The sequence below is a fragment of the Alligator sinensis genome, unplaced genomic scaffold (genome assembly GCF_000455745.1).
Source record: "Alligator sinensis unplaced genomic scaffold, ASM45574v1 scaffold1377_1, whole genome shotgun sequence".
Taxonomy (NCBI): domain Eukaryota; kingdom Metazoa; phylum Chordata; order Crocodylia; family Alligatoridae; genus Alligator; species Alligator sinensis.
Genome location: NW_005842585.1, coordinates 431,991 through 459,120, shown reverse-complemented (window position 1 = coordinate 459,120; position 27,130 = coordinate 431,991). Strand labels below are relative to the sequence as shown.

General features: G+C 46.9%; 2 protein-coding genes across 3 annotated transcripts in view; both read left to right on the top strand.

The window, feature by feature from the left end:
* TTC25 (tetratricopeptide repeat domain 25) lies at positions 1–24,522 on the top strand. 2 transcript variants are annotated; one of them, XR_003096061.1, is made up of 13 exons: positions 1–191; positions 1,067–1,198; positions 1,738–1,891; positions 7,351–7,412; positions 7,864–8,023; positions 11,495–11,719; positions 13,146–13,353; positions 16,305–16,391; positions 17,373–17,569; positions 17,776–17,876; positions 18,405–18,477; positions 24,058–24,233; positions 24,401–24,522. XR_003096061.1 is itself a non-coding variant. In XM_025214513.1 (12 exons), exons 1-12 carry the CDS (start codon positions 78–80, stop codon positions 20,485–20,487), a joined length of 1,518 nt encoding a protein of 505 aa, XP_025070298.1. In that variant the 5' UTR covers positions 1–77; the 3' UTR covers positions 20,488–20,593. The 2 variants fall into 2 exon arrangements, 1 of the variants encoding a protein (XP_025070298.1); XM_025214513.1 differs by lacking the exons at positions 24,058–24,233; positions 24,401–24,522 and adding an exon at positions 20,483–20,593.
* A 752-nt stretch (positions 24,523–25,274) lies between these two features.
* The window catches only part of CNP (2',3'-cyclic nucleotide 3' phosphodiesterase), a 10,109-nt gene continuing 8,253 nt past the window's right edge, over positions 25,275–27,130 (top strand). Inside the window, exon 1 of the mRNA XM_014524254.2 lies at positions 25,275–25,884. The gene's annotated coding sequence lies outside the window, so the exon portion shown is untranslated. The remainder of the gene's footprint in view (positions 25,885–27,130) is intronic.

Here is a 27,130-nt window from a genome sequence, read left to right as displayed (position 1 = left end):
CGGCCCCTCCCGGAAGTGCGGCGGTTGCTAGGCGGCTGTTGCTAGGCTACGGCGGCGGCTGTAACCAGGCCGGGTCGATGGCGAACGTGGAGCCAGGGGAGCTGGTCGGCACCTTCCCCAGCCTTATGGCCGAGGGCGCGCTGCTCAGCCGGCGCGGGCAGCACAGCAAGGCGCTGCTCTGCTTCACTAACGTGAGGGCGCCGCCATGACACAGGCGTCATGAATATGCATGAGCGCTCCCCCCCCGGCAGGGTCAAGGGTCAGAGCAGGGGCCACGTGGCGGGGGCGGCCGCGGGGGTATTTGCCCCGTGCCTGGAGCTGGGGCCCGAGAGGGAGATGCCAAGGGGACGGGGCAGGCAGTATTGGGAGAGGGGGGAGTGCCGCCCCTCTGGGGTAGCGCTCCCCACCCGCGCCACGGCCTCCCCACGGCGGGGGGGGACTGAGCCACCCCCCTCGCTACTAGCTCCCTCCAGGCTGCCAGCCGTAGAGGCAGAGTGGCCCGAGGAAGGCTACCTACATCAGCGATTCTCAAACTGGGTCCTCGAGACCCTTTCGAGGGGCTGGCTGGGCGCTGCTTGATGTGAGCATGATAAACTCCAGGGATTTCAAATGGGCCTCCGTAGCGTTGCAGGTGCTCTGCCCTGCTCTGAGCTTTCTGAGCCCTTTGCAACAGAGGAGTTGCTCTGCTGCTTTTTTGCGGGGGGGCGGGAAACAAGTGGGAGACAAGAAAAGACAATTGGCATTTTCTGAGAGGTGCCTCGAGTCTCTGCAGGTTGACAACCGCTGATGGAGGGCAGGAGCTGGGACTCCTGGGTTCTGCTTCTGCCTCCCGCTGCAGAGTCTCTCTCAGCACCTTGCCCTCTCTGTGACCCAGCTTCCCCCCTGCGGATTAATTACCTTTGCCTACCTTGGTGGGGAGGGTTGTGATGCTTGGGATGTGCCTTGAGTTTTTTGACCCAGAAGTCTCATCTACATGCAGTGCAGTTCTCCACAGATGGGTCCAACGTGTGTTTTTCCATCTTGCTAAGCTCAGGTTATTGAGTACATCTCTGTGTTCGCACCCCAGGCTCTGCAGCTTCAAAAAGGGGATAAGCACTGTCTGGTTGCTCGCTCAAAATGTTACCTGAAGCTTGGGGACACAGAAAATTCCCTGAAAGATGCAGAAGCCTCTCTTCAAAATGACAAAACATTTTCTAAGGTAAAGAGTACTTGGGCAAGTGATAGGTGTACTGCCAGAAGCAGGGGGAAGCATCCTACTTTTTCCTACACTTTATTCCTGCACCAGGCAGCAATTTTTGTCTTGGTGGATTGTCTGAATTTACAATATTTAGTTGTTATGATCCTGTAATTACATTCAGTTGTAGAGCTGCTACACTCTTCCGTTGCTAGCTCTGCTGCTTTTATAAGAGGACGTAGTTGTCTTGAGACATGATCATTTATCAAACTAAAATCCCACATCTGCCAGGGAGACTTGGGTTTCCATTAAAGTTAATTGGACAGGCTTAGGCTGTGTGCCAGCTAAAAATAAATGGCTGTCAATATTTACACTTGAATAGCAGCATGAGCCCAATCCTACTTTACTAAACCTCATTAGTGAGGTTTCCAGTGAAGCACAAGATAGTTACCTGCACAAGTTTCAGGATTGGACTTTATACAGATGAGGTACCATATAGCTCTGAGCACCATCTTGTGAGTGATTCACTGAGTTTTGTGCCAACTGATTTTTCATCATTACAGGGACTGTACCAAAAAGCTGAGACCCTCTACACCATGGGTGACTTCGAATTTGCTTTAGTGTTTTATCACCGTGGCCATAAACTACGTCCAGAACTACAGAAATTCAGATTAGGGATCCAAAAAGCTCAGGAAGCGATTGACAACTGTGTTGGAAGTAAGATGTGATGTTTTCTAGAGCCTGTAATCGTATGAAAAAGCAAGCAGTTAAGTAATTGCTCATCTGCTGCACTGTCTCATGCACTGTATTAGTTCCTTAAGTGCTTCAAACACCAGAGGACATTGCACAGTGAGGGCTGTCTGCTTTTTGAATAACACACATAATTGCCATTTTCAGCTGAGCTCTGGGACCATTCAAGCAGGATCCAACCCTTATTTTTGTCTTGGTGGGCTGTCTGAATTTAGAGCATTCAATTATTACCCTGTAATGACATTTAGTTGTAGGTCAGACCCCTGTGAACTATGCTTTCATGACCCCAAAGTTATAAAGCCCCAAACCCAATAAATGCTCCAGCTAGAACAAAACAGAACAGCTCATTTGTTTGGCATCTTGCTGCTCTTCTCTCTGAATTTGTTCCCCACTGACTAAGATCTCCAACCTGATGTTCAAAGTAGGGTCAGAGTAGGTTAATCGAGGAAATAGGCAAGAAGGAAGAGTTTTTTGGTTACATCTTTTATTGGACCAACTGTATAGTTGGGAGAGCTGTTAGAAGGGCACTTGGTGCCCAAAACCTTGATTAACATCTTTCATAGATTTCATAGACATCAGGGCTGGAAGGGACCTCGGAAGATCATCGAGTCCAGCCCCCTGCCCAAAGGGCAGGAAGTCAGCTGGGGTCATAGGATCCCAGCAAGATAAGCATCCAGTTTCATCTTGAAGGTGTTCAATGAAGGCGCTTGAACCACCTCCGGTGGCAGGCTGTTCCAGACCTTGGGGGCTCGGACAGTAAAGAAGTTCTTCCTTATGTCCAGCCTGAAACAATCTTGAGTAGTTTGTGACCATTCGACCTCGTCATCCCTTGGGGCGCTCTGGTGAACAAACGTTCCCCCAGATACTGGTGGTCACCCCTGATAAACTTGTAGGTGGCCATCAGATCACCCCTGAGCCTGCGCTTTTTCAGGCTAAAGAGCCCCAGGGCTCTCAGCCTGTCATCGTAGGGTCTCCTTCCCTGACCTCTGATCATGCACGTGGCTCTTCTCTGGACTCTCTCAAGCTTCTCCACATCCTTTTTGAATTGTGGAGCCCAAAACTGGACACAGTACTCCAGCTGCGGCCTCACTAAGGCTGAGTACAGGGGGAGAATGACGTCCCGGGATTTGCTTGAGAAGCATCTATGGATGCAAGCCAGTTCAGTTTGCTACATCGCAAGTCATTTAAGTCACATTAAATCACATCCCAAGGCACATTATGCCACTGAATTTGCTACAGCAGCTGGAATTACTGCGCAATATGCCGTCGCCACATGCAACACCAACACCATTATAGTGGTGCGGAATCATTTAACCTGCTTTAAACGTCTTGCGCACACGCCCCTCATTTCATCTACACACAGGCTTAAACACCTTTTTCTCTGTATAGGTGCTTATGGTGAATTACAGTTGAGCCCTTTGTGAATTCCAAGAGGGAATTCATTATTCCTCTCATCTGTATTTTTGTCTGAATTGCATTACCATTTACTAACTGTATTAGACTGGCCTATTTATCTTAGTCCACAGCTTCCAGACCTTTATCCCCTCTACAAATTTGAAAATGGATCAAAATAATTTGAACTCTGAATCAAAGGGGGAAAAAAGGATGACTGAAACTAAGATTTATCTTCATGTTACAGTGAGACCTGTACACATATTCATTTTCATGAAATGTAGTTTTGGGTTTCTGATTTCTACGTATCGGAAGGGTAAAAAAAAATCTATATTTATATTTATATCTCCATAGATTGAAAATTGTAATTTGATGTGAACATTAGAGGGTTTATAACATTTTGAAAGTCCCCACGTAATGGATTCGCTTTAATATTTCTCATAGTAAGTTTGCACGCATACAGCCATGAAACATCTGATGTGTAGAAATTCTCTTGCCTTTGAGCTAAGTCAGTATCTAAAGTAATCTCATCCTGATATTCTTTTGATAGGAATCAAAATAACATGTCCTACAGCCCACTAGGGGGTAGGTAGATACTGTTACATTTCTTCTGCTTGTAAACCAAGATTTATTTTAAATTCATTTTTAGTAAATCTTCCATTTGCTGTACTTGTCCAAAGCAATTATGTATGACTGAGTTGACTGTTATAAACAAAAAAAATATTGTAAAATATAGAACAAAATAGAGCATGATTAGGACATAAATGTAAGTAAAAACCTACACCGATCTACAATTTCTGTACAAGGCAAAGATCTAGATATAACATAAGTCAGACTCTAGAAAGGTGCATATAAATTCAGTGCCTGGTGCATTTTGCTGTTGTTGTTTTCTCATTATTTTAATCTTAAATTCAGATATACCTTCTTAATTCAACAAAAACTTCATGTGTGCATATTAGAGAACAATTTGCTTTTGTGGTTTGGATTGTTTTGTTATGTGGATTATTCTGAAAAACTACTAGAAAGCTCTTATACTTAGCACAGCCAATGCAGTACTCTTATTCATTTCAGAGGGAGCAAGAATCCCTCAGCTGCACTTACAACTTTCTTTTCTATAAAAAGCAGACTGCCAATTAACATCAAAAGGGGGCACTCCCTCTAAAATTATTCCAGAGAAAAGGCTCAAAGGACCCGTCTTGGACATTACCCATCTTGCCCTTTTCTGCTTACCATGAGGATGGTGAAGGTGATCAGCTCGTGGTCGCTGTCACCCAGCTTCCCATCGATCACTAGGTTGCTGACTAGGTCATCCTCAGTAGCCAGTACCAGGTCGAGCAGCGCTTTGCCTCTCGTTGGCCCATAGACTTCTTGAGTCAGGTAGAGGTCATCCACGCACGAGAGGAAGCTCTGTGACCGCTCAGATTTTGCTGAGCGATCCTCCCACGAGATGTCTGGGTAATTGAAGTCACCCATGACAACCATGGTCCTGGAGCAAGCTGCCTCAGCCAGTTCCTGGGCAAACTCCTGGTCCAGCTCAGGACTTTGGGTGGGAGGTCTGTAATAGACTCCCACCATTGTGTCCCCTGTGCCGTGTTCCCCACGGATTTTAACCCAGAGGGTCTCCAGCCGTCCACCCTGGTTGCCAATATCAGCTTGCAGGGACGTGTAGCTTTCCTTAACATAGAGAGCTACCCCCCTGCCCCTTTTCTCTACACGATCCCTCCTGTACAGGGTATAGCCATCTATCCCCGTGGTCCAGTCATGGGTGGAGTCCCACCAGGTCTCCGTTATCCCTATGACATTGTAATTGTTTGCACTGAGCATGAGGATGAGCTCCTCCTGCTTATTCCCCAAGCTCCTGGCATTAGTGTACAGGCAGGCAAGTGCCCCCTGGGGGCTCCTTCCTTGCCCACAGATTTTACCAGGGCTGGGGCAGGGGTGGGCTCCCTGAAGCGCCGTGATCCGCTGGCTTTGCGGTTAGATCTTTTCGAACCATACAGTTGATCTAATAAAAGATATCACCCCCCACAAAAAAAAACAACCCTTAAACCTTCTCTGATATTTCAGGTTTTTCAAGAAAACTGTTTTGGTTACCTGAGACGCATTTTCCTCTGTGATCTTGGTCTACCACAGCTAGGTAGCCTGAGACCAGATAAACTGTTGATGATTAAAAGGAGGTATCTTTTTAACTGAATTCGGACCTAGATACCAGACATCAGTTCTGCCAGAGCCAAGAAGGACCCTGTATTCAGAGTTAAAAGTAAAACTATTTTTTTCTGTTTGGCTTTTCCTCAATCATGTCATCACAGATGCACACAGACATGTACATGCAGCACACCTGCTCACAGAGACTGACACATAGCACGCCTGTTCAGACAAACAGACTTGCAGCACATCCACTTGAAGATAAAGCACACACTGACAACAGTCGCAGCTACGTACATACACAAGCCCAGATCCTCAAAAATATGTAGGTGCCTAACTTCCACTGAAATCAATTTTGCAATTCGAGATCAAAGCAAAGTGCAAACCGAGATGATCTGAATGCCCTGGATGTGCCTAAACCCCAAACCTCTTTCTTCCTGATATGTCCTAAAAACACAGTGGAGGTTTTGCTGGTAGATAGGCTTCAGATTTCTCCTTAGCTGCTCTTTTGGATTAAACCATGCCAAATATAAAAACGGCAGAAAACCCACATTTTATAAGTATTTTAAGCACCTAAATACCTTTAAAAATCTGCATTGAAGCATTTGTCGTGTTTGAAACATTTATAAAACTGAATGACTCTTACATACCTATAAGCGTCTGGGCCAATTACAAGGAACAATATATTCACTGATAAAAAGGAACAAGCTATTCACTAATCATGCTGTATCTCCTCAAGTCTGGAGGGGGTGGGTGGGGAAACCCAAGGGGCATGTTGCTGTTAATGTGTCTATATTTTGAAATGCTTAGGAAGCATGCAGACACTACCATGTGAGGGTCAAAGAGCTAGACATTCTGACTGCTTACAGATGTGAAAAAGAAAACAAAAAGATGCTTTAAACCCGGTGGACTCATGTGCCAAGCTCAGCTCATGCTCAGAAGAGGCATTGCATTAGTTGGACGCAGCTCACTCAATATCTGCATAGATAGGGTGCTTTAGTGGGCCTTTTTGTCACTTTTATGTAATAGCTGATTGAATCAGCTGTTAGATAAAAGCACCAGAAAGCCCTGCTGAAGTGCCTGATCTATACAAACACTGTGGAGCCAGGTTGAGCAACATGATCCTTCTGGAAGAGCAGTTTTTGGGGGTTTTTAAAACTTTTGTAAGCAGCCTCTGAGACTGGTCTTCACTGATTGCATTTCTCCTTTTCAGGAGGAAATGATTATTTAAATGAATGGTAAACCTCCTCCACAATCACCCAACTAGCCTAGTAGTCCTGTTCATTCTCTTACTTGAGGAAATGTTCTGAGAACAATCTCTGAATCTCTTTTTTTTTCTGACTCAGACAGAATAATAGAAAGCCCTCCCACATTTTGCATTTGTTGGCAGCATATGGACAGATAAGCTGAGATGACATGCAGTTCTGCCCTGATGTAGATGGATGTGATTAAGAAATTTATGAGCGGATGGATCCCCTTGTGACTCAATTCGGTGTTTCCTTCCATATGTTTTGTTGAATTTGCCCGTTGCCACTCACCTTACATCTACACTGTAAGCTCAGTGGGACAAAGAACATCTGTTTGTTCCATGTTTGTATAGCACCTGGCACAATGTGGTCCTCGTCCATGACTGAGACTTGTAGCTACTGGAAGCAAACAAATACGCATACTAATAACAAAGGCAGGTGAGCTGTTTCCCTGAGATGCAATCCCTGTCTTTAAGCTAAGGAGGAGGATACAGAACTTACCACACATTTCAAATGCAATAATACTTGTTCAGCATTGTTTGCAATATGGGATTATTGCTTTAGCTTTATTTCTATTTTAATCTCTAGGGCTTCAGTGAGGCAATTCTTGAATGCTCACAACTATGTTTTCTATATCTGCAGGTCCTTCCTCAGTTAAACTGGAGAATAAAGGGGACCTCTGCTTTTTAAGCAGGCAGGCAGAGGTACAGTATGAACAACTTTCCAGGGAAGCTAACTAGAGCTACTCAAAGCTAATATTCTGTGATGGTTCGGTGATGCTAAACGAAGAACAGGCTAATATATTCAGTGGCCAGACTGATGTAGCTGCTGGTTTTTAAAAATTACCTTATTCCAATGGAGGCCATCAGTGGCAGTGCAAAAGACTACTTGCCGGAAAGGACAGAACTCTTGCTCTTCTGTAATGCTTCTTGGGTGTGAGTGAGCGAGCATATTTGTACTCGGGAATCTTGACCTCACTATTAAAGGGCTGTTCTTATGCCCATTTCATTTTTTTTTCCTGAATAAGAAATTCAGCATCCTTAAAAGGTGTTGTGATGAGGCAGATGAGACAGAATTCTTAAAGCTAAGCTTCTCTGCAGACATCACCCTAGCCCTATGTGCCCTTGAGCTTACTTTAGTTTTGTTTGTTTGCAGAGCAAGAAAATGAAACAAAAACTTCCAGTCAACCTTGCAAGAAAGGATCAAAAACGGCTGAATAAACAGGAGCCCATTAGGAACACAAAGGCTGAACGGCAGCTCCTTGGAGAGCTGTATGCCGACAAGGCCTATCTAGAGAAGCTGCTCAAAGATGAAGGTCTTTCTCCATTGTATTTAACTAGATGCCACAGGTTGTTTCTCTTAACAAATCAAGTCCATTTTTATCCATTGTATGGGGGTTGGCAATCTTTTAGCAGTGGAGGGCTGAATTAATAGAGCTCCATCTAAGGCTTGTGACCTGGTTCTTGCAGATTCCCCTTACCACTAAATACTGCTGCCAGTTTTCCCCTGCTGTTATCCAGGCTTTAGATGGCCTGTGGGCCATAGGTTCCTGATCCCTGCTTTTTGCTGTTATTCAGATGACCAGCAGGGGGCATTTCACAGTTCACAAAGCTTTAGCTCAAGTGCTCAAACAACAGCCTATGGGCTGGACCCAGCTCATGAAGCCATGTCATCTGTAGGGGTGTACTGATAAAGATTTTCTTGGCCAATACCGATAGCCAATTATTAACCAATCATATTGGCCAATGTTTATCCAATAACCGATTTACTCTGGTTAAAATGGCAGGGCTGGGGGTGGGACAGAGCCATGGGTGGTTTGTCCAGGAGGCATGGGGGCTGTTCCCCACTGCTGTATGCACCTGCCACCCCCCGAGAGAGGCATGGGGGGCACGTGTCCCCCCGGATTTGTGCACGGGGCGGATGCAGGCTGCCCACTGTGGGCTTGGGGCTCTCCGTTCTGCTGCCTTTGTTCCAGGGTCCCCACAGTGGCCCATGTCCCCTGCCTGCCCGGCAGCAGGAAGAACAACTCACCATCCCCACTACTGCTGGGCAGGCAGGGGGCGCATTGCCAGCATGGGTGTCCTGGGGCAAAGGCAGCAGAGCAGAGAGCTCCAAGCCCACATCTGCCCCGTGCACAAATCTAGGGGGTCACATGCCCCCTCCCCATGCCACCGCTGGGAGGTCCACACAGTGGTGGGGAGTGCCCCTCCCCATGCCTGCAAATGAGCTGCCCATGGCTGTGTCCTGCTTCTTGCCCTGGTCCCGGGTCCCATGCACTGCCCTGGCTGGGCAGCACCCCCAACCCCACTCCTTCCCTCACTGTGGGGGCCTTAATCTTCCCTCACGATGCTCCTTCCTCCCCCATGTCCTTTTACCTCCATAGACTTACCTGCAGGGAGCTGCTCTCCACGCTGCCTGGCTGTACTCCTGACCACGTGCATACATTCAGCCGCATACATGCACATGATGCCCCCTGCGTCTTGCTCCTGGCAGCCCCAAGCAGGACCTCTTGCAGGCTAGAATGCTGCCTGCTAGGCCTGTGTGAGTAGGTAACTATTCAATCTGGCTTTGGATCCGGATGCCAGGGATCCAGTCCGGAGCTCCAGACTGGGTTTCTGCTTCGATCCGGCCAAAGCAGCTCTGAAGCTTCAGAGCCACCTTGGAGATCTGGCCATAGGGTATAATGGGGAATCAATTAAATATCTATAATGTTGTTTTTTTGTCTGATTTAGATGAAATTTGCAGAGGTGGTAACCTCTGCTGACAGCATGAAGCCTGCCAAATTTCAAGAAGATTGGTGCAGGGGTTTGGGGGGAACTATACCCCAAATTCTTGAAAGCAAAACTCATGTCACATGTATGTGTTACACCACAGGGGGGTGAAAACTGCAGGGGCTGTAGCCCCAGGTGAGGCCACAAAGCATGCCAAGTTTCAAGGTGATAGGCTGGAACTATACCCCAAATTCTTGAAAGCAAAACTCATGTCACATGTATGTGTTACACCACAGGGGGGTGAAAACTGCAGGGGTAGTAGCCCCTGGTGAGGCCACAAATCATGCCAAGTTTCAAGAAGATTGGTGCAGGGGTTTGGGGGGAACTGCACCTCAAGCTGCTGACAGGCAAAGCTCGTGACATAGATGACCCTGTGTGTGTTAAGGCACAGTGGGCTGAAAACTGCAGGGGTGGTGGCCCCTGCTCAGGCCATGAAGCCTGCCAAGTTTCAAGGAGATAAGTGCAGGGGTTTGAGGGAAACTGCACCTCAAGCTGTGGACAAGCAAAGCTTGTGACATGGGTGACAGTGTGTGTGTTAAGGCACAGCAGGGTGAAGGCTGCAGGGATGGTAGCCTCTGCTGCGGCCATGACATATGACATGAGTTTTGCTTTCAAAAATTTGGGGTGCAGTTCCCCCCGAACCCCTGCACCGATCTTCTTGAAACTTGTCAGGCTTCATGCTCTCAGCAGAGGCTACCACCACTGCAGATTTCATCCACATCAGACAAAAAAACAACAAAGTTATAGATATTTCATTGATTCCTCATTATACCCTATGGCCGGATCTCCGAAGCTTTTCTGAAACACTTTGGAAGCTCCGAAAAGCTGCTTCAGAAAGCCTAACAAAGCCGGCGCTTCGATCTGGACATGCTGCTTTGGATGCCGAACTGTCCGAAGCTTCTCTGGATCCGAAGCAGGGTCCAAAGCCTTGCACAGCCCTACTGCCTGCCTGCAAAGGGAAATCCACCATTTTCCAAGGGAATCCAGGTATCCGGGGGCCCCCATCTCACAGGGGAAAGGGAACCCAGGTGTCCAGGTATTGGTAAGCATTATCAGTTACAATGGCCAAAAAAAGCCAATAGCTGATAATGTAAATTTCCCTTTTATCGGTGCTGATCCAATAGGTACTTGATATAATTGGTGCACTTCTAGTCTTCTGACCTATGGGGGACTCTGCCGCAGTAGCATAACTAGGATGAGGCAACTGGAGCAGCCGCCCTGGGTGCTAACTTCTGGTGGGGAGGCCAAAAAATAGGAACTGCTGTGTACGCACGCTGGCGGCAACAACAAGAAATCACTGCTGCCCATGTGCATACCAGCTGCCCTAGGTGCCTGCCTGTGTACCTCTTCTCTGTGGGGAGCACATACTTCTGCTCTGTGGGGAGTCCTATGGGGGACTACAGTGGCATGTAGGGCCAGGCCACAGCCAAATCCAGTGTGTGGGGTTGGGCCAGCATGTGGAGTCACTCCCTGGCTGGATCTGGTGAGTGGGGCCAGACCAGCGTGCTGGGTCATGCTCACAGGCCCACCCCATAGTGGATGAGGCCTGTGGACCAACCCTGCACAAAGGGATCTGGCCTGCAAACCAGCCCTGTACCCCACTCATCTGGCGCATGGGACTGGATAGATTTCATAGATTTCATAGACATCAGGGCTGGAATGGACCTCGGAAGATCATCAGCATTAACTTATAACTACTTTGCAGTAGCCTTAAGCCTGCTAATTCAGGTATCAGGATTAAGTAAAACTATTGAAGTTAGCATGTCAGACTCCCCCAGGTCAGAGAAGTGGTGCCTCCAAGTCATCATTGAAGCCCATTGGCAGGGGCTAGTCCCAATGCTGTGTCTGTTCTGGGATTATTAGGGGATTTCAGTCTCAAGAGCTGTTGCATTTTGGCACCGGCACTAAAAATATTCACAAACAACCTGCCTCTTCAGCCTCCCACATTAAATTGTGCCTTAACTCTTCACAAACATTAATCCTCTTTTCTGGGTCTGCCTTTCATTAATTTCTAGACTTGATCAGAAGCAACACAAAGCAGGGGATGACAGTGGAGGATCTAATTTTGGGAGGCATTAAGTACCTGGACACCCGGACTGAGTTCTGGCAGCAGCAGAAGCCCATCTATGCCCGGGTGAGAGACCGCAAGCTCAGGCAGCAGAGGTGGATCCGAGACAAAAAGCGCAAACCATCTGAGGTTGCCAGACACATTGTGAAGAGCATGGAGGATATTGACATGTGTAGGTGTCCCAGGTGGAAGAGGCAAAAGCATTGATTGGGCTATATTGTTCACTGTGAACAGTTGACCCAATCATTAGGAACAGGTGCATTCTGGGATTGCCATTAATAACAGTAGCAAGAGTTTTTTAAAATATTTGTTCTGCTGTTTCTTGCCTTTCCCAAGGCAGTATGTGAGGTACAGGACTGAAAACATTTGCTTTTTCTAGCTTCTCTATGCTTGCAGTGCTTTACAAAGTAGTGTTTTAGATACTAGTTCTATTCAGGCAAATGTTCCATGCTTAGCAAATGCCTCTAGCAAGCCTGGGATATTCAAAGCTGTGTTATTGAGCAAGGTCATTCTCTCCATTATTAGGAAAAGTAATATTAGGCAGATATGAAAAATCTGTACAGCAGTGATCTGGAAGGGAGGAGAGACTATCTAAGCCATTTCTGTTCAGTGTATCTGTACCATATACTTTATAACTCATGAAAACTTCAGCCACCAACACTGAGGTTCAGTTACTTTCAGTTGCAACAGCATTTCCCTCAGCTAATGCAGATGACAGAGCCCCACAATACGGAGTGCCAGTCTAAAGCCCCCAGCCTGGTCCCAGGTGGGATAGGTAACAGAGTTATATGCGTGCTTGGTAGGATTCAATTTTTATTGATAAATGTTGATAAATGTTAATTTCACCTCACACTCACAGACCGATTAAAAAATATTTTAATTGTTAATAATTGAAAGGGGATGTAAGAAAAATGATGGCTGATGGAATGTGTGATGACAGGGGGGAGCAATCCTACAGAACTGTGCTGACTGCAGTTTGGACTGCAACACCCAGAAACCCCAGGGGACTGGGAATAAAGGAAGAGGAAAAGACAAAATAGATGAGGGAGCTATGGGCAAGTAGAGCTGGGACTGATGGCAGCTCTGCCACTCAGCTGGCAGCAGTCCTACAGTAGTTACGCTTGTCATTAATAAATTGTCTGTCCTCCATACCCTTAATTTCACACAATCCTGAAAGATTTAAATTTATAAAAATCAAAATGAATGCTTCAAAAGAAACAACAATATTGTCCATCAAAGTTATTAAAAAATAAAAATTGAATTCTGCCAAGCATAGATGGACTGACTTGTATAAGATGCCTTTTAGTGGCTGCATCTGGCACAGTTTGGAGGCCAAGAATTCATAACACATTCAACCTCTCCCTCCTCCCAATATAGATTAGATTTTGGCAATTTATCTGACTGTGGGGCCCCCACAGTGCAGAATGCAGTCAAATCAGAATCCTTCTTGCACTCACATTTTGTTGGTATTTTGCAGCCATTTTGCACAAGTGTAAATATCTCTTTAAGCTACATGATAGTGAGAATCAGGTTGTGTCTTTCCTAATACGGCTGTGCCGATGAGTTGGTACTTAGCATTCCTCCTTCTTTTCCCCTAGTGTTGACCAGTGGCTGCCCTGAAGGAAGCTGTAAGAAAGCAGAACATGTGCTAAAAACAATTAAAGGTTGGGCTGATGTCGAAGTTCCCAACAAGAACGAACTGATTGGAAACCTCTACAGCTGCATTGGGAATGCTCAGATAGATATGGGACAAATGGGGGCAGCACTTCAGAGCCATAAGATGGATTTGGAGATTGCAAAGGAAAAGTGAGTGTTCAGATGGGGGTTGCGCGCAGAAAGGATGCAAAATGTAGAACAAACCCTTGTTCAGAGGATTTAGCTTATATGCTGACTGGAGAGGAACACAAACCAGTCCAGAGTGATGCTTTAAAATTCTGTAGCACTTATTACCTGGGAAACACAAGAGGCACAACAAACAGTCATTACTCATAGTCCCCTCTGATTTATCCTCATCACCATGCAGAGGTTGAGCAAGGAATTTTAAGTGGCCTGGCCAAGATCACATACTCCTTGATTCCTACTCCCACACTCTAACCTATAGACCAGGGATTCCCAAGCTGTGGCACCCATACTCCTGGGGATACAGCAAGCCATCTCTGGGGGGTACATGGGAAAAACTGTAATAACGGATTTAATTTTCATAATAATACTAATAATGGCACTTAAGGGGTTAAAATATAAAACATATGCTGGTAGGTGTATGTGGGCAGCTGGTAAATCTGGAAGGGGGTTCACAATAAGAAAAAGTTTGGGAACCTCTGCTCTAGACCATGCTTCCTCCTGAGAGAATGTGGTGATCTGATTTCAGTGTAGGTCCTCTAGGAGTCTAGGAGGGGACTTTTTGAGAAATCATTTCCTTTTCAGTCCTGATGTCAAGCTGGAACTATTCAGCAAAACACAGGCACTCATTCATGCAGAAAATGTCCTGTGGGCTGTCTCAGGCAGAAGAGAGTGGCTTTATTTCACCCTTTTCATAACCTAGTTTTGCAACACCCTTGTCAAAGAAGTGAAGTGGTGGTTTGAAGGGAGGCTAATCTGTTTTATGTCTTCTGGTGATATGATAAGGGGGAGAAGTGCCCTCTAGTGGTTCTGTGGGTAAATCTGATATCCCTCTACTGGTCAAAGCTCAGGGCAGGAGTTGCAGGATATGGTTCTGTTAGTCACTTCTGCTGCCCAAATAATACATTTCTCTGCCTGTTTCCTCAGAGAAAACCTGGCCCGCATTTGATGAGGGGAGTGAGCACTCACATATTAACATTTGTACAAAGTCCCTGCTCTTTGGGCTTTACTGTTATAAACTGTGTGGCCATTAGCACTGAACAAAAGCTCACACAGAACACTGGGCAGCAGAGCCCATTATTGAATGTCCCTAGCAAGAACCCTGAGGCTCTGCTTTTCAATTCAATAAAACAGTTACCTGGGTTTTTACTTTATCCTTGAACAGCCACCAAAAACAGTGATAGCCCTTCTTTTTATACGTCGTCAATCAAGGGGGTTAGCCCTGACAGTGGACTAAAGTCAGAAACACAACCTTCTCATGTGTAGCAAGAGGATCCCAGTTGAGCCAAACTGACAATCTTGTGCTCTTTCCATTGAACATAGCACTGACTCCAAACAGGATTGTCAGCACTGTCAGAAATAACAAGCTTGAGTTTTATGTTTCATAAAACAGTGGCTGGATCTGTAAAGCTACATTTAGAGAGAAGTGATTTTTTGTGAAAGACACCAGTTTTAAAGGGGCACTATCAGTTTGAAATCTAGTGAATGTATAAAAAAAGGGTTTAAAGTATTTTAAGTACTGCATCTGGCCCTTACTCCTGGAAATGTTACAATCTTTCTCCAGTTAAAAGAAGTTCCTCTCTCCCATGCTGCTGTTTGAGAGATCCACATAGGGAATTGTGAAATGACTATGCACAAAGGCTGTCAAATGCACAAAACAACCAAATGGAACAGTTTTTTCTTTAATCTCTTCCAACTCTACTAGTTGGGGTGTTACTTAGAACAGCAGCAGGTAAAACTCTCAAACAACAGCATGACTTTTACATTGATAGTGGACATGTCTACGGGAGATGCTTTATTGTGAAGTAGTGTAGTTTACTGCACAGTAAGCATGTGCAGCTACACATGCACATGTTTACTCTGTAGTTAACCTTGCTAATCGTGCTAATTACTTGCAAGCAGTTGCTGTGCAGTAGCGCTCGTGTAGATGCCTGACCAGGAGCAAATCTGTTCCCGGTCAGCCAACCACCAGCAGCAAGTCCCCTGTTCCCGGTCAGCCAAGCCCCCTGTTCTGAGTTCCTGAGCAGGGACTGGGAGATCCCTTATCGTCCAGCCCCCACTTCACAATCGTGATCAGAGAGTGGGGGGCTGGGAGATCCTCATCTCTCAGTGCCATCTCCATGACAGCAGAGATAAGGATCTCCCAACCTGAGCCCCATGATGGTGAAGCTGTCTGTGGGAGATAAGGATCTTCTAGTACTGGCCCCACAGTCGCAGAACTGACCCTGGGGGCTCCCTGCTGGCAGGGGCTGGGGAACCAGATCTCACCCAGCTCTGCACTTGCAGAGCTGAGCAGGGAACAAGCTCCCCAACCTGTTCCCTGCCCAGCTCTGTGTTCAGCAGAGAACAGACTCTCCAGCCCCCATCCCGTGATTGTGGAGCAGGGGCTGGGAACTGTCCCAGTCAGGGGCAGGTCCCAGCCCTGTGCCTTGATTGAGTGATCAAGGCACAGGTCTTGGAAAGAGCTGCAGGGGAGGGGCAGGTCCTAGACTCTTGCTCTGATCTGCCACTGGGGTGGCTAGCTGTCTCCTGGCCACATGCTCCCTGCCAGCCCCTGAGCTAGCAACCAAGGGGAGCCTAGAGCTCCCCCTTGTGGTGGCAGGGGTCCTGTGCAGGGCTACCAGAAGTGGGAGCAGTTTGCTGCTAGGAGCAGCAACTCTGCTTCCACGTCCCTGCATGTGTAGACGCCTGCCCAGGAGCATTTACTTGCAAGTAGTTTACTCGCAAGTAAACTAATCTCAGATCAAATGCATGTGTAGACATGTCCAGTGTTCCTTTAATACTGTCTCAAGAAACTCACTCTGTTTTGTGAGCTGCACTGAAAGCAACCATCAAAGAAAATACACAAGGCTGGAGAAAAGGCAGGCCATTTTAGGAACAAGACTATTTTAAGGCTTCTTTCTCTCCTTTCAATACAGTGATCTGCCAGATGCCATATCCAGAGCCCTTGACAATATTGGCAGAGTTTATGCCAGAATCGGCAAATTCCAGGAGGCCATTGACACGTATGTAAAATGCAGAACATAAAAGGCATGAAAACATTTAACATGAAATAGATGTGGCCACATTAACGTATTCAGTTACATGGCCAACATGGAGGATTGCTAATGCCAGTCGTGACATGTATCTGCCACTAGAAACTGGACTGAGACTTGGAGGTCATTTTATGCAGGCCACCAAACAGCTGTCAGATGACAATAATTTCAGTCATTCAGTTCAGTAACTTCAATAATTACAAATATTGATCTTACCTTGACTCAAACTAGTAGCACAGGCTTTGTAACCCAACAGCAGTCCCCATGCCAGACTTTCTTAAATGTTTTCTTTCTAAACATGTAACAGGTCTCAGTATAACATACTTCCAGTAATAGCACCTGAGGCCCTTTCTTTAAAAAAGAAAAGAACAAGATCCAGTATCATAGAATCATTGAGAAGCAGGGCTGGAAAGGACCTCCAGAGGTCATCTAGTCCAACCCCCTGCCTGAAGCAGGATCATCCCTATCCAAACCATCCTATACAATCCATAACTTAAACTCTTCTTAAAATTGCCATCAGCCCTGACACAACACAAGACATAACACCCTAACCTGCCATAGATAAAGCAGGGGAACCACAGCAGACAGCATCCTGCTTCTATAAAATGTTGTTAATATACACTCAGGAGATCCTAGGTAGGGGGCTGTTTCCCACTGCAGAGGAAGGCAAACCCCCCGTGGTCCATACCAATATGACCATGGAATTAAATTCCTTCCTAACCCCAAATATGGCGAACAGTATGACCCTGAGTGGAGGGGCAAGACCCTCTAGCCAGGAACCTCTGGGTTTAAGTCCCAGCAGGAGCACTGGTGCACCCGAGTCAAAATCCCCAGCCTTGGCTATAGCCAACACCCAATGCCCCTGAGGAAGTTTAAAAACACCCAGACATATGTAGCATAACTGAATCCAGGCGAGAGCAATATAAATAACTTTTATTTTCCTATGCAAAGATGGGAGGAGAAGATCCCAATGGCAAAAACCAGCCTGGAAAAGACATGGTTATTCCATGAAATTGGCCGGTGTTACCTGGAGCTAAATCAAGCAACAGAAGGCCTGGAGTATGGTGAAAAATCCTTGCAGTCAGCAGAGGAGGAAGGCGATGTTGAATGGCAGCTCAATGCTAGCGTGCTGGTTGCACAAGCACAAGGTAAAGCCACTGAACTTTGCCTTTGAGCTCACAAACACCCTGGCCAATCAGCAGCCTCATGAAAACACCCCTCTGGTTAGAGAACAATGAAAATAAGCCTGTGGCATGTCATTTAGAGCAAACCTTTTCATGATGGCCTTAGTTGTTTCATAGGATACTTCTCTTATTTTTGGTCCAGAATTAAAATGGATGTTTGTTTATTCCAGTGAAACTTGAAGATTACCAGTCTGCGGTTATGAACTTTGAAAAAGCTCTTGAGAAGGCAAAGCTCGTTCATAATGATGCAGCTCAGCAGGCCATCATCATTGTAAGCATGGGCAGATCTAGAATTTTGAAAAGCGGGGTGCAGACAGTCTGGTGCATCATATATCATCATATATAAAGCGACACACATTTTTCTCCAGTTAAAAATAAACTAGACACTTTTCTAATATGCTAGGGGCCTAGGCTATATTATGCAGTTTAAGATTGAAGCAAAAATAAATATAACTTAATTGGAATGAGTTAAAAATAATTGGCAGGGTTGTGAAATAAGAGCTTCATGACCAGGAGCAGCTAACAGATAGTAGAATAGCAAAAAATAGCACTAACTGTATATGAGGGAGAAAAGGTGGGAGGGGTGAGTCCAACTGAAGCATATTAAGGGCTATTTTTTCTGAAGTAACCCAAAGAATAGTGCAGTCAGTATCAGGGAGGAAGAGTAGCTTTACAGGCACCAAAGGAGCAAGTAGTAGTGGGTGAGAGAACAGCAGTGGGAAATGGGACATGGTTTTAAACAGGCCTGTCCTACACCTGCATGTCTTGGTTTGTTACTAAGGATCTTTGTCCCCTTTAGGCTCTAGATGATGCAAACAAAGACTTCATTGAAGAACTGAAAGTAGAAAAGGAGAGAAGAGATTCTTTCAAAGGTACTGGCTGGTTCAATTATAATCTAAGTTTAGAAAATTCTGCCTTTCCCTTTCTTTTCTACCTCATTTTCCCTATAGGACACTTGGCAGATTGTCCATCCCCAGTGATGCTAATGAGTCCAGAGTCTGCCATGGCCTTGCTCCTGCACTGCTTGCAGTCCTGGCCTGCTCAGGACCCAACACAGGATCCCTCTAATTTTTCCTGTAGTAGGAAAATAAGTATTCATTTTTCATCGGTGATGCAGTGCTATTCACAGTGGAAAAGCCCAGGTGAACAGGATCTAGAAATTTGTGCCGTAAAGACAGAATTCCTCTGTTGGTACACAGAGGCAGCTGGACAGTGGACACTGCTATGGTGTATATTTTCACCAACGAGGCTTGGAAGGGACCTCAGGAGGTCATCTAGTCCAACCCCTGGTTCAAAGCAGGACCATCCCCAACTATATCATGCCAGCCAAGGTTTAGTCTAGCCAGGTCTTAAAAACCTCTGCATGTGAAACTGTTAACTTGGTTACAACTCATGGCTTTGCTTTTCATCACTGACGGTCAGAGTTCCAGCTGATGTAAATCAGTGTGCCTCTAACTTCAGTGGAGCTTTGCTGATTTGCTGAGGATTGGTCCTGATTGTTACAAGGTGATACTGCATATTTCCAAACAAAAGACATTTTCCAAAACCAAAAATAGCTATAGCACAGGGGTGGGCAAAATATGGCCCACAGGCCAGATCCAGCCCACGCTGCCCCACATGGACCCAAATGGCCCCACATGGACCTGAGTCCTCACCCAGTCCTGCTGGGGAAGCCACCACACTCCCATCTGTGCCCATCAGCCCAGGCCCAGGCCCCAGCGCGCAGCTTTTGGTGGGGCTGTTCTCGGTACAGCTGTAGCCAGTTGGGTGCTGCTCTGCTCCCCTCACCTCCAGCAGGAGCCGTTCAGCTGAAGCTTCCCACCTGTCCACCCACCCAGAGTGGCACAGCAGGGGCAGAAGCAGGAGGAGCTGCTGCTGCAGGTGAGGGGAGCAGAACAGGACCTGGCTGGTTGCAGTCGCACTGGGAATAGCCCCACCAGAAGCTGCACACGCTGGTCACAGCCCAGGCTGGCAGGGCTGTTCTGCTCCCCTCATCTGCAGCTGCAGCTGCAGCTGCTTTTCCTGCTCCTGCTCCTGCTGCACCACACTGCCCCAGATGGTTGTGGGGGAAGCTCTTGTCCAGTTGGTGGAACTCCAGCTCTAGCTCTCAGCTGCCTTCCACCTGCTCTGCCTGCCTGGAGTGATGAGCAGCCACCTGTGGGTGGGCAGAGCAGGTGGAAGGCAGGCGGGAGCTGGAGCCAAAGCTCCACATGCTTAGCAGGAGCCACCTGGCTGAAGCTTCCCCTCCACCCCTGCCCACCTGGAGCAGCACAGCAGAAACAGCAGCCACAGCCACAGCTGGAAGTGAGGGGAGCAGGACAGCCCCGCGGGGGCAGGCCCCAGCCAGTGCACACACCTTCTGGTGGGGCTGTTCCCAGTGCAGCTGCAGCCGGCTGGGTGCCGCTCTGATCCCTTCACCTCCCAGTGACAATGCTAACCCGGCTGGCTGCAGCCATACTGGGAACAGCCCTGCCAGAAGTGTGCTGGCCAGGGCCTGGGCTGGTGGGTATGGGCAGGAGCATGAAACAGGTTGCAATGCGGAGTGCTGCAGGGGCCGCCTTCTACTGGGCAAGTTCAGCTGCGTGCGCTTCCTGCATCCTCTCACCCCCAGCTGGCTTCCAGGCAGCCCTCTCTACACATATGCCCCCTCTACACATCCCTATACACTCCCCATGACTCTCCTCCTCCATGGGGCAGGGCGTGCAGGGAGAGGATCATGCCTGCCCCACTCCTGAACACTGCTCCCCACCCACCCAAAGCCCCACAGGATTTTTGGTGAGTTGTTGTTTTGGGGAGGGGGTGCTGACCCTGTGACAGTGCATGAAAACTACCTATGTGGCCCTCAGGCCCAAATAATTGCCCATCCCTGCTCTACAGCCTAAATTCCACAGATGGGCCTGCTAAGTTTCAGCAAAACATGAATGTATAAATGTGTGCAAGTGGGAGATATGCAGGCATGGCCGTTGAACAGAGAAGAAAGAAATCTGCTTAAGTAATTTATATCCAGTTTCCCATCATCACCTAAGCATCTACATTCCCTGGGGAGAAGCAGCAGCATGACATGTCAGTGCCAGAGCAGCCAACATGTGCACTGAAATGTTGGTAGAATGACCCACAAATATTATTCCTAGTTTGATTAGGTTTTGTTAAATTAAAAAATTTACAGATAAGAAAACATGGCATCTTTTCCCCTTCCCTGCATGTGTAAGTGAAGGGATCTCTAAAGGGATTACAATTTCATAGTGAAGGGAAACTCAGTTTAAAAATTATCTTGAGCTGGTTAGTTTCTTAGCTACCTCTGCTGAAACCCTGAAAGAGCAGAGGTTGTGCTAAAAGAGAGCTTAGCAGATGAATTCCCATGGCTTATCTATTTAAGTACGGTATCAAGTTTGCACTGTAGGTGGCAGCATTTCCAAAGTTTCTCTGTCACAGAGTCCCTTAAGGACAAGTAGCTTATTTCAAGCACTTGCTCCTTTCAGATGACAAGCTTCTCTATAAGTGTGATGGCAAAGAGAATCTGTCCTGAGATTCTTGGTATATACCCCAACAGGGACCACACGGAAGCTGACACTGGGCTTGACACTCCCTTCACTCCTATGGTGTAAAACAAGCAGAACTCCACAGTACATAGTAAAACTGGTTTAAGGGCAGGCAGGAATGAGGGTGAGGGGTATACACGAGCACTGATGAGAGGGATTTGTGGGGAAAGCAAATGACGTGAGAGGCACAGCTGTAAGACACAAGAATAGCAGTTGGGGATGGGCTTCACAGAGCATAGAGAATCACCATAGCCTCCTTGTGAGAAGAGCTGTACCTAACAACAGGTAATGTGCCAAAAATGGATCATTAAAAGTTTACATCTGTTTGAGTACATAGAATTGGGACTAAAAACATCTATGCCCTGACCCACATTTAATCTAAATAGTCAGTGCTCCTTATATACACAGCACTCTCAGGTCCTCTCATTTTCACGGTTTCTAAATGTCACTGTTAGGGCTGCTATTAAAAGTCCCAAAAATGAGAGGACGGGGAGCCATGAAACAAACTAGCCCCCATTGAGGTGGATCCAGAGGGAGTGTGGCAATGTGGTTGCACCTGTCCTTTCAAATTATGTGGCAGGAGCAGAAGCTGGGGACCATTTTTAAGTTCTGAAGAAGGTAAGACTTCCATCCCTGCCCCCGACCTTCCCCTCCCCTCCAATTCCACACCTCCCCTATGTGCCTCTGCCACTGTCCCTGACTGTCTCAGGGACAAGGGAAAGTCCAGAGCCCCTCCTGCCCCGCTCCAACTAGGCTGCACAGGGAGCCAGGCTTAGCCAGGGACAGCGGTGGCAGGAGCTGGTGGATTCTCCCTCCCTGCCTAGTCTCCCCAAGTGTTCCTTGCTAGCCCATGAGCAGGTGCACGTGTAGGCACAGGCACAGGGTAGGGGAGCTCATCCACCACTGCTGCTGTCCCTAGCTGAGGGTGAGAACGGAAAGGAATGAGCACAGACGGGAGGGGAGAAGGTGCTGGAGAGGTGGAATATAAACTTACCTGATCTGGTGTCTTTCAAAAGTCCCAGCTATTGCTTCCATGGCACAGCCTGCTCTTCCTGGTGCAAGGGCAGGGGAGAGGGAGCCTGGGAGTGGTGGGTGCAGCCACCCTTGCAGCATCAGTCACTGCTCCACACATCCCTTTACAAAATCCCATAGCTGCCTGTGGTTCTTCCCATCATTATAAAGTTTCTAATAGCTGCCCTTAGCTACTTCCCTTTTACTGCTTCTGCCACAGTTAAAAGGGAATACAATTAGTAACAAGGTAGACAGTTATAAATAGAAGTATAGATAAGTTGCAAAGTAAATAGGAGGATTGAAAGATACTTTACACTGAAACAGTCTATACTTTCACCAGATAGGAGAATACTGGAATTTGTTACAACACAAGTATTAGGCAATACACTGGGACTACCATTGTGCTATACAGTTAAACAAATGATATGGTTATCAGGTATGCACTTCAGTAGACTACACTGTATATTGAAATGTTACAAAATGGAACCCTTTTTACACTCTATATATGTTATATATGGTGTATTTAAAGCATGAAGTCTTTATTTATGCCAGTCTATATTTATGCCAAAACATAAATCAATTATGTACAAAATGCAAATGTGATAGATAGATCCTCAGGTAAAACACAGGGTGATGGCCTCACTCTGCTTCTGGGAAGACAGGTGTGCAAAGCTTTGGATTTGACCTTATTGTATAATAAAGATATAAAATTGATACAGTGTTACAATTACACACACGACTATTATATCTGAATCTATGTCTTTACAGTGTTTGCCACTTATTTGAATATCATAAGAATGGCATCAGTGGATTATTTAAATTATAGTTTCAGTCTCATTGCTGTTTGGCCAACTGTTCCACAGACTGTGGGGCTTTTGTATCCCCTGCTTGCAGTTTGAGGCCTTGATGAAGGGCTAAGTGTGGATGTGTGTGATGGAAGACTAGGGCACTGTGCACACAAATGAGTTAGTGCAAAGTCCTGTACATTATACTTTTACCTTAGTGCATACTAACTCCCCATGTAAACACTTTATAATGATTGCTAAGAATACCTTTGCATGAGGCACCTTAAATCAGAATAAGTTACCACACAGTGAGCATGTCTACACAAGATATTTACTTCAGAGTTGACTAATTAGCTCCACAGTAAATGCCTTGGTGTCTCTAGGTGCAGGGCAATTAGGCTAGCATAAACTACTGTAGTTAACTCTGAAGCAGGATAGTACTTGTACATGCAAGTACTGTCCTGTTGCAGTTTTTTACTCTGCAGCAGCACATGTGTAGCTGCTCCTACTGGCTAGCCCTGCAGTGGAGCACACTCATGACAAGCCAGCCCCTGTGCAGCATATTGAGCTGGGTCAGAGCAGCCCCAGGCTGGCAGGCTGACCCCTGGGGTCCCCTGCCAGCTGGGGCTGCTCCAACCCAGCTCAACATTATGGGGGCCCAGGCAATAAACCCTGGAGTTTATTGCTTTGCATTAATTGCACGTGTAGACGTGTCCAGTTTGTGCACACCAAATGGTTTCCAAGGGAGGTGGTGCTCTCCCCTACTTTGGGGGTCTTCAAGAGGAGACTGGACAAGCACCTAGCTGAGGTCATCTGACCCCAGTGCTTTCTGTCCAGGGCGGGGGGTTGGACTCAGTGACCTACTGGGGTCCCTTCTGACCCTAACATCTAGGAATCTGTGAACCAAGGACATCCATAGCACTGAACAGCCACTGCTCTGTTAGACCATACCCTTGCTTATTGCACAGTAGGCTTCCCATTTAAACAAGGCTACCATACATTCTTCCGTTAAGCCCTTTTGGGTAGTAACCCTCCCTGCCACCTCCAAATACCTTAGTTACCTAAGTAAGGCCAAAGGAAGCACTGCACTTGAAACTAACAATTCTTCTTTTTCCAGCATTCTCACCTGCTTTCTCAGCCCCCAGATGGCCACCTGGAATTCATCTCTTTTTTTGGCATGACCAGTGAATTTCAGAGGGCTGCAACTTGCCAGCTCCCAGTTTCTCATTAATATCTATCATGCAGCTTAACTTTTCGCACCAGCAATGAATTTCACCTCTTGAGACAAAAAAAGTAAGAGGAAAGGACGGGTGAGTGGGGCACAGTTCTGCTGCCCCTATCCCTCTTCTCCTATTAAAATGCAACCTGCAGCCAGAAAGTACAGCTCCATTCTCTGCTAGTGCTCTGCATGTGGGAACTCTTCTGCTTTGTTTAAAAGCAAACCCTTCTTTTCTCCCCAGATTTTGGCTATGTAAGTGAATATTTCTTTGAGAAGATAAAGAGCAGACATAATATGGAGCAAGAAAATGACAAACAAGAGGAAAGAGAACAAGAGAATGAGAGAAATGAAAAAGAGAAAGAGAATGAGAGAAATGAAAGAGAGAAAGACGAGAATGAGAGAAATGAAACAGAGGAAGAAGAGAAAGAGAGAAATGAAAGAGAGAAAGAGAAAGAGAGAAATGAAACAGAGGAAGAAGAGAAAGAGAGAAATGAAACAGAGGAAGAAGAGAAAGAGAGAAATGAAACAGAGGAAGAAGAGAATGAGAGAAATGAAACAGAGGAAGAAGAGAATGAGAGAAATGGACAAGAAAAAGAGACCGATGAGAAAAATGGACAAGAATGTAAGGAGGTAGAGAGAAGTGGAGAAGAAAGATTGGAGAGTGAGAGAAATGAAAGGGAGGAAGGAGAAGAGGAGACAGTGAGAGAAGAGGAAGAAGATATAAAGGAGGATTTGTCTGAACAACAGGGGGACATTTCCTAGAGTTCACCTGTAGGATTAAAGTCTGTGTTGGTGTGCTGACTTTACAACTTAGTGCCTTTTACTTAGACCAGGTCTATCTTATGTACTTAGGCACCTGAAAAAATGTCTGTAAGGAATCACACACCCTAGCAGATGTTACTATGGCAGCAAAACCACTGGTTAGATGCAACTTTACTGACAAAAAGAGCATTTTGTTAGGTTACTTAGTGCTGTTTGTAGAGATGATGTAGTAGCTATGTTGGCAGAAAAGCTCCCATTGACACATGCTGTGCCTCCAGAAGGGGGCTCTGCCAGCCTAGCTATGTAATGGCAGAGACTCTTCTAATGTAGATAAATAATCCCTTGGTGTGAAATTGGTCCTGTATTTCCCTTGGACATACATTCCACACCTTTATGTGAGTGGCCTCTGGTTTTTGCCACTCCTTTGAATTATTATTTTCTTTTTCCATTCTAAAGCCCTTCAACTGAAGGTAATTTAGGTTCCTGCATTGGACCGAGTTTCGTTAATTCTCTTTCTGCCTTTCTACCGAGACATCGGGACTCTGATAGGAAGTCAGACACTGACTGAGAGCACAAGTCTGCATCTCCTGTGCAGGCACAAAGTTTCACTAATGCTAATGGAATCTCTACGTGTATTAAGATGCAGGACTGGGATCTTGTGAATATATTTGATCCAGTAGTACAGTGGCATTCTTGGCAAAATGAGCCGTGTATCTTCAGTCAGTGTCTGCAGGGTGTGATCAAAACTAGGCACAGCTGCTGTTTTTGTAATGACCGGATAAGTTAACAGTGTCTTTGCATATCTGCTGAATTTGAATCCAGTGTGAAACCTCCAATCGGATAAAGAACGTTAGTTTCAATATGACTGGTAAATAAACAAAGGCAAAGCCAGGATGTGACGACTGACAGCCATTTCCTTCTGTATGGTGTGCAGAGAGGCTGAAGCTGGTCTACAAGAACCAGGTGTGGATCATCCCTGCTGCTTCCTTTTCTTTACACACAGCTCTGTGTGTGTGTGTGTGTACGTGTGTACTTATGTGTGTGTGTGTGCTTCCTTAACATACAGCTTTGTGTGTGTGTGTGCATCCATGCATGCGTGTTCCTTAACGTACAGCTCCGTGTGTGTGTGAATGCACACATGCGCTTCGTTACAGCTCTGTGTGCACATATGCTTTCCTTAACATACAGGTGTATGTGTTTCTTTACACACAGCTGTGTGTGTGTGTGTATACTTGTGTGTGTATATGTTCCTTAACATACAGCTTTGTGTGTATGCATCTGTGCATGAATGTGCATTCCTTAACATATAGCTGTGTGTGTGCGCGCGCGCGTGCACGTGTTCCTCTGCAGCTCTGTGTGCACGTTTTCCTTAACATACAGGTGTGTGTGTGTTTCTTAACACACAGCTCTTTGTGTGCGCAAATTTGTTTCTCCTTACTCTGTGCATGTGTTCCGTTGGGGGGGGGGGGGGTGTTGCACTTTGGCATTCAGCACTTCTCCATTGTCCCCCTGCTTGTATTGATCGTTTTAGGTCACTACCTGGGACACTCACAAAAATCCAGCGTCTAACATGAGCTACCGTCACTGGCTAAAAGCAGGCGATCTGTTTACTTCGGGGCTGACAGTGCGAGGGTTTGACTTGCACCAAAAGGTGGGGGGGGTCTTCATTGCTTAATGGGGGAGGGAAGGGGACGAGAGACAATCGCTTGCACATGTAGCTGGCAGGGCAATAGCCGCGAATCAGTCCGGACTGTCCCGGGACAAGGCGATCATTTGGGCACTTCCCAGGCGCAGCGGGGGGACGAGGGGCTTGTAGCTCTGCAGGGTCCCGGGAGGGCGGTGAAGGGCTCGGTGGCCTGCAGGTTACAGTGCACAGGGACTGGCGCAGCCCGACACCCGCGGAAAGCCCCTGAGGGCGGGGCGGGGCCGATAGCCGCGAATCAGTCCGGACTGTCCCGGGACAAGGCGATCATTTGGGCACTTCCCAGGCGCAGCGGGGGGACGAGGGGCTTGTAGCTCTGCAGGGTCCCGGGAGGGCGGTGAAGGGCTCGGTGGCCTGCAGGTTACAGTGCACAGGGACTGGCGCAGCCCGACACCCGCGGAAAGCCCCTGAGGGCGGGGCGGGGCCGCACGTAACCGCGGCGTTTCGGTCCCGCTAGGCGCCGCAAGCGGCTCCGCTTCCTGCACCCCCCGCCCCAGCCGCCAGGGG